The sequence below is a fragment of the Saimiri boliviensis genome, chromosome 6, assembly GCF_048565385.1.
Source record: "Saimiri boliviensis isolate mSaiBol1 chromosome 6, mSaiBol1.pri, whole genome shotgun sequence".
In the NCBI taxonomy this organism is placed as follows: Eukaryota; Metazoa; Chordata; class Mammalia; order Primates; family Cebidae; genus Saimiri; species Saimiri boliviensis.
Window position 1 is genome coordinate 99,455,447 of NC_133454.1, and position 12,484 is coordinate 99,467,930.

The 12,484-nt window shown below is 38.1% G+C and overlaps 1 protein-coding gene across 1 annotated transcript in view; it reads right to left on the reverse strand.

The window, feature by feature from the left end:
• Window positions 1-12,484, reverse strand: part of DCDC1 (doublecortin domain containing 1) — a 490,018-nt gene that overhangs the window by 225,010 nt on the left and 252,524 nt on the right. The window contains 1 exon segment of the mRNA XM_010332310.2: window positions 131-265. Within this exon segment, the coding sequence (XP_010330612.2) occupies window positions 131-265 (135 nt within the window).

Genomic DNA, 12,484 nt, shown 5'->3' on the forward strand with positions numbered 1-12,484 from the left:
TTTTAAACTATCAGTAACATTAAGTTGTGAATTTGTGCTTGCCTCCAAAAAACAACTTGAACATTTTTTCTCTTTTCAAAATATATTTTAGAGAGCTATTTCTGTCTTGCCTCTGGCTCCCTACACTGACCTCTTTTGCTAAGTTTCTGCCACGTTCCTGATGAGCTGTGGTCCAGGCACCATGGTGAATGTGATACTCTGTCTGGGTTACATCTACTTCAGCATTTAGCTCCTCTAGGTAGGTCAGAACAAATTGAGGATAAGCCTGTAAGAAAGGAAAAAATAGTAAGTAGTATCAGCCTTATAAACAATAGCCAAAAGTCCATCCAACTGGAAAGAGGGGAAGATAAATAGTTAAAAGGTCTGGCTAATAAACTTTGTACTTTATTATCAATTTCATAAAAAAATCAAGCCAAATTACTTAAATATTAAAATTTCTAATTAGTTGTTAATTTGATCAAGTTTAGCTAGGTAGCTAATTTTTCAGCCTTAGATAAGATTAAAACAGTAAAACCATCTTATACATTAATAATAATACGTAAATTTATTGAGTTATCTCTATATACAAGGTATTATTGTAAATACAATACATACATGTAATTGTGTAGTTGCTGTACTGTTTGGAAGTATTCAAATTTGCTTTAGAAGACAAGAAAATAAACACAATGAAGCTGAAACAGCTTCATTAAGCATAGATAAGATAGTAACCTGAGAAGTGTTAGACACTAAGTAGAGCATATGTCTATGAACACTAAAAGGCCTTGAAAGACAACATAAAGGCCCTGCGTGGTAGCTCACACCTGTAACCCCAGGACTTTGGGAGGCCAAGTGGACAGATCACGAGGTCAGGAGTTCAAGACCAGCCTAGACAACATGGTGAAACCCTGCTTCTACTAAAAATACAAAAATTAGCTGGACATGGTGGTGCATGCCTGTAATCCCAGCTACTCAAGAGGCTGAGACAGGAGAATTCCTTCAACTGGGACCTGGGAGGCGGGGGTTGCAGTGAGCCAAGATCGTACCACTGCACTCCAACCTTGGCTACAGAGACAGACTCCATCTCAAAAAAGGAGAAAAAAAAAAAAAAAGAAAAGAAAGAAAGAAAGAAAGAAAGGTAAAATAGACATTTAGTATTCATGACTAACTAATAAACAAAGCAAAAAATACTTATGAAATACTAAATACAAATAGAGCACATGAGGTGCACAATAATCATGAGGTCTTTAATTAGCCACCCATTGCTGACTCTCACCTGGGGTCTTCTGCCAGATAAAATCCATCACTGCTCATCAGGCTAACTGAGGAGTACAGCTATGGGTCAAGTGACTCACACACAGCTCTCATGGAACAAGTGTGTGTCACTGTCCCCGGCATCTTTTATTTGTTGGGCCCCTCTGGTCAAGTTTTCATTCTGGTTCTTGTAACTACATCAGCAGCAGGAAAGAGTAATGTCGCATAAAGCAAGGACACGTAAATAATGCAGACGAGATTCAGGCTAATATGACCCTTCAACCCACTCTTGTAATATTTCAATTATATTAATGTGGCCCATCTCGCTTTCTTTACATTTTGTTTTATGTTTTAAATTGATTTAATAGGTCATGATGTGAATATTTTAATTTCTTCTGTGCACTTTTCTGTACCATGGGCTATAGCCTAGCTTATCAAGTAATACGCTTGGAGGCCACCCTTGTGTGGAAGTAATTTCCCACATAACAATAAATTTGCATTTTAATCCTTGCAACAGCACTTTGAAGTGGGTACTATTATTGTGCCCATTTTAAAGGTGAGGAAGCAGGCACAGAGAAGTTAACATGCTTCACTGTCATCCTCCTTGATTAATAGTCTCTCAAGCTTAAATATGCTGCCTCAATTATAATATAAACTCCTTACTGTACTTTTTAAAATGTGGAACTAAAATTCTAAAAAACAAAAAATATGAGGAAGTGTACAGTAGATAAAGGCGCTAAGGTCCTTACGTTGTTCTAGAAAAAATACATACTGAATAACTTTTAACTTTGTTAGAAGATGTAATGTAAATATGCATGTTTAAAATTTGAGGCACTTCCCAACCTTAAATGCGTACTACGTAAGTGTTAAGAGTCACCAGGAAGACAAAGAGTAACAAAATCAAAATGAAAGGGAATAACGAGAGTTGGCAAGAATGTGAAGGGTTGAAAGCCTTGCTATTCCTCAAAATGTTAAATGTGGAGTTTTCATATGACCCAGCAATTTCACTTCTAGTTATATACCTGTGAGAAATGAAAACATACATACACACAAAAATTTCGGTACCAATGCTTATTTTATTCAGTTTTGAATTATTGGAGATTTTTTTCAAAAATAACATGTATCCCTTTGATTATTTAAATGAGAACTGTTCTACACATGCAAATATATGCATAATAATTTTTGAGAATATATAAAAAGCATGCTGTTAGTGAATAACTCTGAGAAATGGGAATAGAGTTTGAGAAGAAGAGAATTTACTTCTCCTTAATGTGTTTGTTCTAATATTAATTTTTATAGCATATCACTTTTATAAAAATTAATACTTAAATAGGAATTGGATAAAGTGATATTATTGCATATACTATTCAGATAATTTTGGAAAGAGATTTTTGAATCACTAAGCTAATCCAAAATATTAACAAAACAAAGTTTAATCTAAAAAAAATTAGGATTTTCATTTTGCCTTCAATCTTATGTCATCTTTATTGCATTATGTTACTTTTTGTTTTCTTACTGTCATTCAAGACAATTCAACTGAAAAGAATGTGATGGGTAATAAAGAAGTAAATTATTCCATATTGGTTCCACTAAAATCATCAAAGCCCAAATTCAGCAACAAAAGACCACTATGTTTAAAATATGAGAGAAAACATAATTTCAAATATGTTCCACAATATCAGAATATTAAAAGAATTGACTTATAAAGAGCAAAACAAACAGTAGACACATTCCAAGACTGTAAGTGACAGCAGCATGACTTAAATTCTGACAAATGTAAATCCCATATATTGTTATGGTAGTTTTATGCTTCACATCCTCTAATAGAAGTAAAGACATTTTATGTCAGTTTATTTCTGAGGTACTTTCCCTAATACTAGAAAGAAGATGTACCTGGAATATGGGAAATTTCAATATATAATATATCCAGTGAAATGGAAGAGGAAGTGTCCCAAAGATAGGGCCATGATGTGGCTGAACATTCTGTGAGACATTAAAGAAACAAAGACCAAAAGTACAACCAAAATGCACTAACAGGCTTTGCTTCCTGGAGTTGTAAGTCTGTCCAAGATGCAGACATATATAAACAACACAAAGTGACCAGAGCTATTATTCATCTTCCCATCATGCATTTTAGGACATTTACAAATTGTCCTGAAACTTCCCCTTTGGAGTCATTCCTTTTCCAGGTAATACCTAGTGTAATACTTTAATACCACAGTTCTTCAGTGTTATCTACTATAAGACCAGGTGATTTTGACTTCCAATGAGGCAACCACAGGGTTCAGTCATCATACCACCAGTACAGACAACTACTTCCTCCAAAATCTGAAATTCAAATATTTTCTTCTAGGAAGTCAATAGCCTAATCTCTCAACTTTTCCTTCCTTCAGCTTCACCAATGCATCACCCTAAACTGACCTCTAATGTCTTAAGCCCTCATTATTTTCCAAGTCCATCAGCTCTTTGGCTGATAATGCATTCTTCACATTCTAACCCATTTTTTACCATCAGAAGATAAATTTTAACAAAGTGCATCTTTAATCACATGATTCTCATTTCAAAAACTTCAAAAAGTACATACTGATTAACAACCTACAGTCCTATCTTGGCTTTAAATTCCAGCTATGTTATTTACTGGCTTTGTGACCTTGGGTACGTTCAACTTTCATAACAGAGAAGTTTTCCCACTGAAGATTGAGTAAGAACATGCTTGGAATTTCACATGTACTAGATTCACTCTCAGGATGCAACTGTAGCTCCATGGTTGTTAATAGAACCCTATCCATTTAGGAGATTTTTTCCCCCCGTAATAGGGCTGGGGGATCATCTCCATTACTCTCAAGGTGTTCCCTTCATGTCTGCTAGAAAGGCTATGTTTCATCTAACTTTGGGGCTCCACAAGAGTGCTCATGTTTTCAAGAGAAGTATGGCAGGTAAGTCAGCAGAATTTCACATGGAACTTTAAACTCCAGATACTCTGCCTACTCTTGGTCAATACAATAATCAGGCATGTTTTTGAAGAGGCCCTTTTTTTTTTTTCTTATTATACATGCTTGTTACAGAAAACTTAGAAAATATAGTTAAAAACAAAGAAAATAATTATCCATCTTTCCACCACCCATTTCACATATAAACTTCCAGTTTTGTCTCTATACATGTTTCTTTGGTACAATGTAGTAAAACATTGTTTTCTTACCTGATCTTTTCAATTAACAACATTATGATTTTTCTTCATCATCATAAATTATTCTCCATGATTTGTGATGCCAGTATTTGGTATTCATAATAAAGACATGCCACAATATATTCATACAATCTCATTGTTGATTTCTTAACCTGTTTTCAATATTCACCAATGTAAATAGTACCATAATGGACATCCTTAAAGATATATTTTGGTGCATACTATTGATTAATTTCTTGGGGTAGGTTGCTATAAGTGAAATTTCTGAGTCACAAGGAATATGCGCTTTTGTAAGGATTTTGATGAATGTCAAACAGACCTCCAGAAATATTGTGCCACCCACTTTGATGGTCCCAAAAGTTCCCTGCTCATTGTATTCATACTTTCATGTAGTGCCCTCCTATACTGTCAACTCCAGAAAGCAAAGCCCACTACTAGATTTTCGTTGATTATACTTATGGTCTTTGCTTCTGTCATGGCTAGCAGAATATGCAGCCACATCATGGCCTTACCTTTTGGGTACTTCCTCTTCCACTATGTGATCCAAAGAATTTGGCAGAAGCGGTGGATGCCACTTCCAAAGTGAGGTTATAAGAGACACTTGAGCTTCCATTTTGTTCTTTTGTTCTCTCTCACTCTTTTGGTTGTCTAGCTCATGTTGTGCAGGCCCACATGGCAAAGCAACTAATGCCTCTGGGCTAAGTAAGTATGGGCAAAGTAAGTATGCTTAGAAGCAGATCTTCCAGCCTTAGTCAAGCCTCATTGCTTGCAACCTGTTAGTCTCGTAAGCAACTTTAAGTTAGAACTACCAAGGTAAGTCAGTCCAGGTTCCTGACCCACCAAAACTGTAACATAATAAATATTTGCTGTTTTAAGTTACTATGCTTTGGAATAATTTGTCACTTAATTGAAAAATAAATCAATAGATAACTGACACATAAAACTGGTATGTTAGTTTTCTTGTATCTTTATCAACATCGTAGTTTTACAACTCCCTATTGCTCAAGGGAAGAAAATACCATCTCATTGTTTTACAGTTATTTTATCTCTAATGAGGCTGAAAATTTTATTTGGTTGGCTCTTTTAATTTTCTCTTGTCATGTATTTCCTTTTAATGTCCTTTGTCCATTTTTCTATTGAAGTGTTTATTGTTTTCTATGCTTATATATTGAGTTTTTATATATATTGAGTATTATATATTGAGTATTATCAGGTTTTATATATTGAGTATTATCTCACTCTCTAATGTTTACATTGCAAAGATTTTCCCCATTTTTCATATTCTCCTATTTATTTTTGCTTAATTATTTCAGATTTAGGAGTTTTTAAATTTTTATACACTAAAGTCATTACTTTCTCCCTTTATGGATTCTGCCTTTCTTTGCATACTTATGAAGATCTACTTATGAAGAAGTCTACTCACTATTACACTCGGTTAGATGCTTTAATCCAGGATCCAGATCCAAGATGGCCACTTAGGAACAGCTCAGGATTACAGCTCCCAGTGAAAGCACAGAGGGTGAGTGGACACTGCATTTCCAGATGGATTTTTATTGCCAACAGACCAGGAGATTCCCAGGCAGAGGAGCCCCACAGGTCACCAGCGCGATTGTTTTGGCCAGTGTGGCCGTTTCAGTACCAGTGGTTGTTTTGGCCTGCAGGGCTTCGTTGCAGCACCCCAGAACAGCAGTTCTCTGTACAAAATACACTGCTCCGGGTGCCCTTTTACCTGGTGACTGGAGCCCTGGGAAGGCACAGTCGCCCATTCATCTGACTAAAAAGGGGTCTGAAAAAGGGAGACAGGCCAGGAGATTCCCAAGCAAAAAAAAAAAAAAAAAAAAAAGTCCCATGAATCTCAGCACCACTATTTAAGCCAGCACAGTGAGTCACCACATGGAAAATCACAAAGATCCCGGTGCCTTTTCAACAGGTGACTGGAACACCTGGGAGAGAGTCGACTGTTCAACTAAAAAACAAAAGGCTCTAAGGCAGGGAGCCAGGTGATCAGGCTCGGCTGGTCCCACCCCACAAAAGAACAGCAATCAGAAACTCTTTGGATTGAGAGTCTCACAGCAAGCGCAGCTGAACCAGGGAGGGTCCAGCTCTGTGGGGGAGGGGCATCCGCCATTGCCAACGCACTCCACCACTATGGAGGTAGTCCACCATTGCTGAGGCAGCCTGCCATTGCTGAGGCAACCCACTGTTGCCAAGGCAACCTGTCATTCCAGGAGAGTCTGCCATTACAGAGGCAGGCCACCTATGCTGAGACAGTTTTAACTACACCCATATAAACAGGACTGCACGGAAGTTCACACAACAGGTAGGTGGCGCCCACAGCAGCTCAGCAAAGCCTCTGCAGGCAGACAGTGACTAGGCGGCCTCCTTGCTGTGCAGGGCAGCCCTGAAAAAAAGGCAGCAGCACAACAGAAACTTATAAATAAAGCCCTAATTCCCCGGAACAGAGCACCTGGGGAAAAAAAAGGGTGTTTATGAGTTCTGCTGCAGCAGACCTAAACGTATCTGCCCAGCAGCCCTGAATGAAAAACGGAGCTCACAACTCAGCACTTGAGCTCATATAAAGGACAGATTGTGTCCTCAAGCAGCTCCCTGACCCCTGTATATCCAAAGAGTCACCTCATAAAGGAGAGATCAGACTGACATTTAGCGGGTATCCTTCTGGGACAAAGACAGCAGAAAAAGAAAGTGGTAGCAACCGTTACTGTTCTGTAGCTGCTGCAGGTGATCCCCAGGCAAGCAGGGCCTGGAGTGGACCTCAGCAGCCCTACAGCAGAGGGGCCAGACTGTTACAAGGAAAACTAAGAAACAGAAGTAATTTCATTATCAACAAATTGGACGTACACTCAGAAACCCAATCTGAAAGTCAGCAACTACAAAGACGACAGGTGGATAAATCCACAAAGATGGAAAGAAACCAGTGCAAAAAGGATGAAAACACCTGAAACCAGAACACCTCTCCTCCTACAAGGAATCACAACTCCTCACCAGCAAGGGAACAAGGCTGGATGGAGAATGAGTGTGATGAAATGACAGAATCAGACTTCAGAAGGTCGGTAATAAGGAACTTCTGTGAGCTAAAAGAACATGTTCTAACCCAATGCAAAAAAAACCTAAGAACATTGAAAAAAGATTTGACAAAATGCTAACGACAATGGACAAATTAGAGAGGAATATAAGTTAATTGATGGAACTGAAAAACACAATATGAGAACTTGGCAAAGCATGCACAAGTTTCAACAGCCACATTGACCAAGCAGAAGAAAGGATATCAGAGGTCGAAGATCAACTCAATGAAATAAAACGAGAAGGCAAGAACAGAGAAAAAAGGGTAAAAAGGAATGAACAAAGTCTCTAAGAAATGTGGGACTATGTGAAAAGACCTAATCTACGTTTCATAGGTGTACCTGAATGTGACGAAGAGAATGAATCCAAGCTAGAAAATACTCTTCAGGATATTATCCAGGAAAACTTCCCCAACCTAGCAAGGCAAGCCAATATTCAAGTCCAGGAAATACAGAGAACACCACAAAGATATTTCTCAAGAAGAGCAACCCCAAGGCACATAATCGTCAGATTCACCAGGGTTGAAATGAAGAAGAAAATGCTAAGGGCAGCCAGAGAGAATGGTAGGGTTACCCACAAAGGGAAGCCCATCAGACTCACAGCAGATCTCGCAGCAGAAACCCTACACGCCAGAAGAGAGTGGGGGCCAATATTCAACATCCTTTAAGGAAAAGAACTTTCAACCCAGAATTACGTATCCAGCCAAACTAAGCTTCATAAGTAAAGAAAAAATAAAATCCTTTGCAAACAAGCAAGTACTCAGAGATTTCATCACCACCAGGCCTGCTTTATAGGATCTCCTGAAAGAGGCTTTTCACATAGAAAGAAACAACCGGAACCAGGCACTCCAAAAATAAACCAAATGGTAAACAGCATCAACACAATGGAGAATCTGTATCAACTAATGGGCAAAACAGCCAGTTAGCATCAAAATGGCAGTATCAAATTCACATATAACAATAATAACCATAAATGTAAATGGACTAAATGCCCCAATCAAAAGACATAGACTGGCAAATTGGATAAAAAGCCAAAACCCATCAGTGTGCTGTATCCAGGAAACCCATCTAACATGCAAGGATACACAAAGGCTCAAAGTAAAGGGATGGAGGAAGATTTACTAAGCAAATGGAGAGTAAAAAAAAGAAGGAGTTGCAATTCTCAACTCTGATAAAATAGACTTTAAGGCAACAAAGATCAAAAAAGACAAAGAAGGACACTACATAATGGTAAAAGGATCAATGCAACAAGAAGAGCTAACGATCCTAAATATATATGTGCCCAATACAGGAGCACCCAGATACATAAGGCAAGTTCTTAATGACTTACAAAGAGACTTAGATTCCCACACAATAATAATGGGAGACTTTAACACCCCATTGTCAATATTAGACATATCAACCAGACAGAAAATTAACAAGGATATCCAGGACTTGAACTCACACCTGGAACAAGCAAACCTAATAGACATTTACAGAAACCTCCACCCCAACTCCACAGAATATATATTTTTCTCAGCACCACATCACACCTACTCTAAAATTGACCACATAATTGGAAGTAAATCACTCCTCAGCAAATGCTAAAGAACAGAAATCATTAAAAAAAGTCTCTCAGACCACAGTGCAATCGAGTTAGAACTCAGAATGCAGAAACTAACTCAGAACTACACAGCCTCATGGAAACTGAACAGCTTTGCTCTTGAATGTTGACTGGATAAACAATGAAAAGAAGGCAGAAATAAAGATGTTCTTCGAAACCAATGAGAATGAAAACACAACATACCAGAATCTCTGGGACACGTTTAAAGCAGTCTCTAGAGGAAAATATAAGGCAATGAGTGCCCATATGAGAAGAAAGGAGAGATCTAAAATTGACACCCTATTGTCAAAATTGAAAGAGCTAGGGGAGCAAGATCAAAAAAACTGAAAACCTAGCAGAAGACAGGAAATAACTAAGATTAGAGCAGAACTGAAGGACATAGAGACACAAAATCCCTTCAAAAAATCAATAAATCCAGGAGCCAGTTTTTCGAAAAGATCAACAAAATAGACCACTAGCCAGATTAATAAAAAAGAAAAGAGAATAACCAAATTGATGCAATAAAAATGATAAAGGGGATATCACCCCAGATCCACAGAAATTCAAAACATCATCAGAGATTATTACAAACAACTCTATGCACATAAACTAGTAAACCTGGAAGAAATGGATAAATTCCTGGACACTTGCCTCCTCCCATGCCTAAACCAGGAAGAAGTCAAAACCCTGAATAGACCAATAACAAAGTCTGAAGTTGAGGAAGCAATTAAGAGCCTACCAAACAAAAAAAGTCCAGGACCAGATGGCTTCACAGCCAAATTCTACCAGACATACAAAGATGGTACCATTCCTTCTGAAACTATTCCAAATAATCCAAAAAGAGGGAATCCCTCCCAAATAGTTTTATGAGACCAACATCATCCTGATACCAAAACCTGGCAGAGACTCAGCTAGAAAAGAAAACTTCAGGCCAATATCCGTGATGAACATAGACGCAAAAATCTTCAATAAAATACTGGCAAGCCTATTGCAACAGCACATCAAAAAGCTTATCCACCATAATCAAGTAGGATTCATCCCAGGGATGCAAGGCTGGTTCAACATATGCAAGTCCATAAACGCAATTCACCACATAAACAGAACCAAAGAAAAAAACCACATGATTATCTCAATTGATGCAGAGAAGGCCTTTGACAAAATTCAACAGCCCTTTATGCTAAAAACCCTCAATATACTAGGTATTGACGGAATGTATCTCAAAATAATAAAAGCTATTTATGACAAACCAACAGCGAATATCATACTGAATGGGCAAAAACTGGAAGCATTCCCTTTGAAATCTGGCACTAGACAAGGATTCCTTCTCTCATCACTCCTATTCAATATATTACTGGAAGTTCTAGCCAGAGCAATCAGGCAAGAAAAAGAAATAAAGGGTATTCAAATAGGAAAGGAGGAAGTCAAATTGTCTCTATTTGCAGACGACATGATTGTATATCTACAAGACCCCATCATCTCAGCCCAAAGTCTCCTGAAACTGGTAAGCAACTTCAGCAAAGTCTCAGGATACAAAATCAATGTGCAAAAATCACAAGCATTCCTATACATCAATAACAGACTTAAAGAGAGCCAAATCAAGAATGAACTGCCATTCACAATTGCTACAAAGAGAATAAAATACCTAGCTTTACAACTAACAAGGAACATAAAGGACCTCTTCAAGGAGAACTATAAACCACTGCTCAACAAAATAACAGAGGATACAAATAGATGGAGAAACATTCCATGTTCATGGTTAGGAAAAATCAATATTGTGAAAATGGCCATACTGCCCAAAGTAATTTACAGATTCAACGCTATCCCCATCAAGTTATCAATGACCTTCTTCACAGACCTGGAAAAAAAACACCTTAAACTTCATATGGAACCAAAAGAGAGCCCGTGTAGGCAAGTCAATTCTAAGCAAAAAGAACAAAGCAGGAGGCATCACACTACTGGACTTCAAACTATACTACAAGGCTACAGTAATTAAAACAGCATGGTACTGGTACCAAAACAGAGATATGGACCAATGGAACAGAACAGAGATCTCAGAGGCAACACCACACATCTACAACCATCTGATCTTTGACAAATCTGACAAAAACAAGCAATGGGGAAAGGATTCCCTGTTTAATAAATGGTGTTGGGAAAACTGGCTAGCCATGTGCAGAAAGCAGAAACTGGACCCCTTCCTGACACCTTACACCAAAATTAACTCCAGATGGATTAAAGACTTAAACATAAGACCTAACACCATAAAAACCCTAGAAGAAAATCCAGGCAAAACCATTCAGGACATAGGTGTAGGCAATGACTTCATGACCAAAACACTGAAAGCATTGGCAACAAAAGCCAAAATAGACAAATGGGACCCAATCAAACTCCACAGTTTCTGCACAGCAAAAGAAACAGTCATTAGAGTGAATCAGCAACCAACAGAATGGGAAAAAAATTCTGCAGTTTACCCATCTGACAAAGGGCTGATATCCAGAATTTACAGAGAACTAAAACAGATTTACAAGAAAAAAACAAACAAGCTCATTCAAAATTGGGCAAAGGATATGAACAGACACTTCACAAAAGAAGACATACATGAGGCCAACAAACGTGAAAAAATGCTCATTATCACATGTCATTAGAGAAATGCAAATCAAAACTACATTGAGATACCATCTTATGCCAGTTTGAATAGTGATCATTAAAAAATCTGGAGATAACAGATGCTGGAGAGGATGTGGAGAAACAGGAACACTTTTACACTGTTGGTGGGAGTGTAAATTAGTTCAACCATTGTGGAAGACCGTGTGGCAATTCCTCAAAGACCTAGAAATAGAAATTCCATTTGACCCAGCAATCCCATTACTGGGTATAAATCCAAAGGATTATAAATCATTCTACTATAAGGACACATGCACACAAATGTTCATTGCAGCACAGTTTACAATAGCAAAGACCTGGAACCAACACAAATGCCCATCCATGATAGACTGGACAGGGAAAATGTGGCACATACACACCATGGAATATTACACAGCCACCAAAAACGATGAGTTCATGTCCTTTGTAGGGACATGGATGAACCTAGAAGCCATCATTCTCAGCACACTGACACAGGAGCAGAAAATCAACCACCACATGTTCTCACTCATAAGCGAGTGTTGAACAATGAGAACACATGGACACAGGGAGGGGAGCACTACACACTGGGGTCTGTTGGGGGAAATAGGGGAGGGACAGCAGGGGGTGGGGAGTTGGGGGGAAATGGCATGGGGAGAAATGCCAGATATAGGTGAGGGGGAGGAAAGCAGCAAATCACACTGCTACATGTATATCTATGCAACAATCTTACATGTTCTTCACATGTACCGCAAAATTTAAAATGCAATTAAAAAAAAAAAAGAA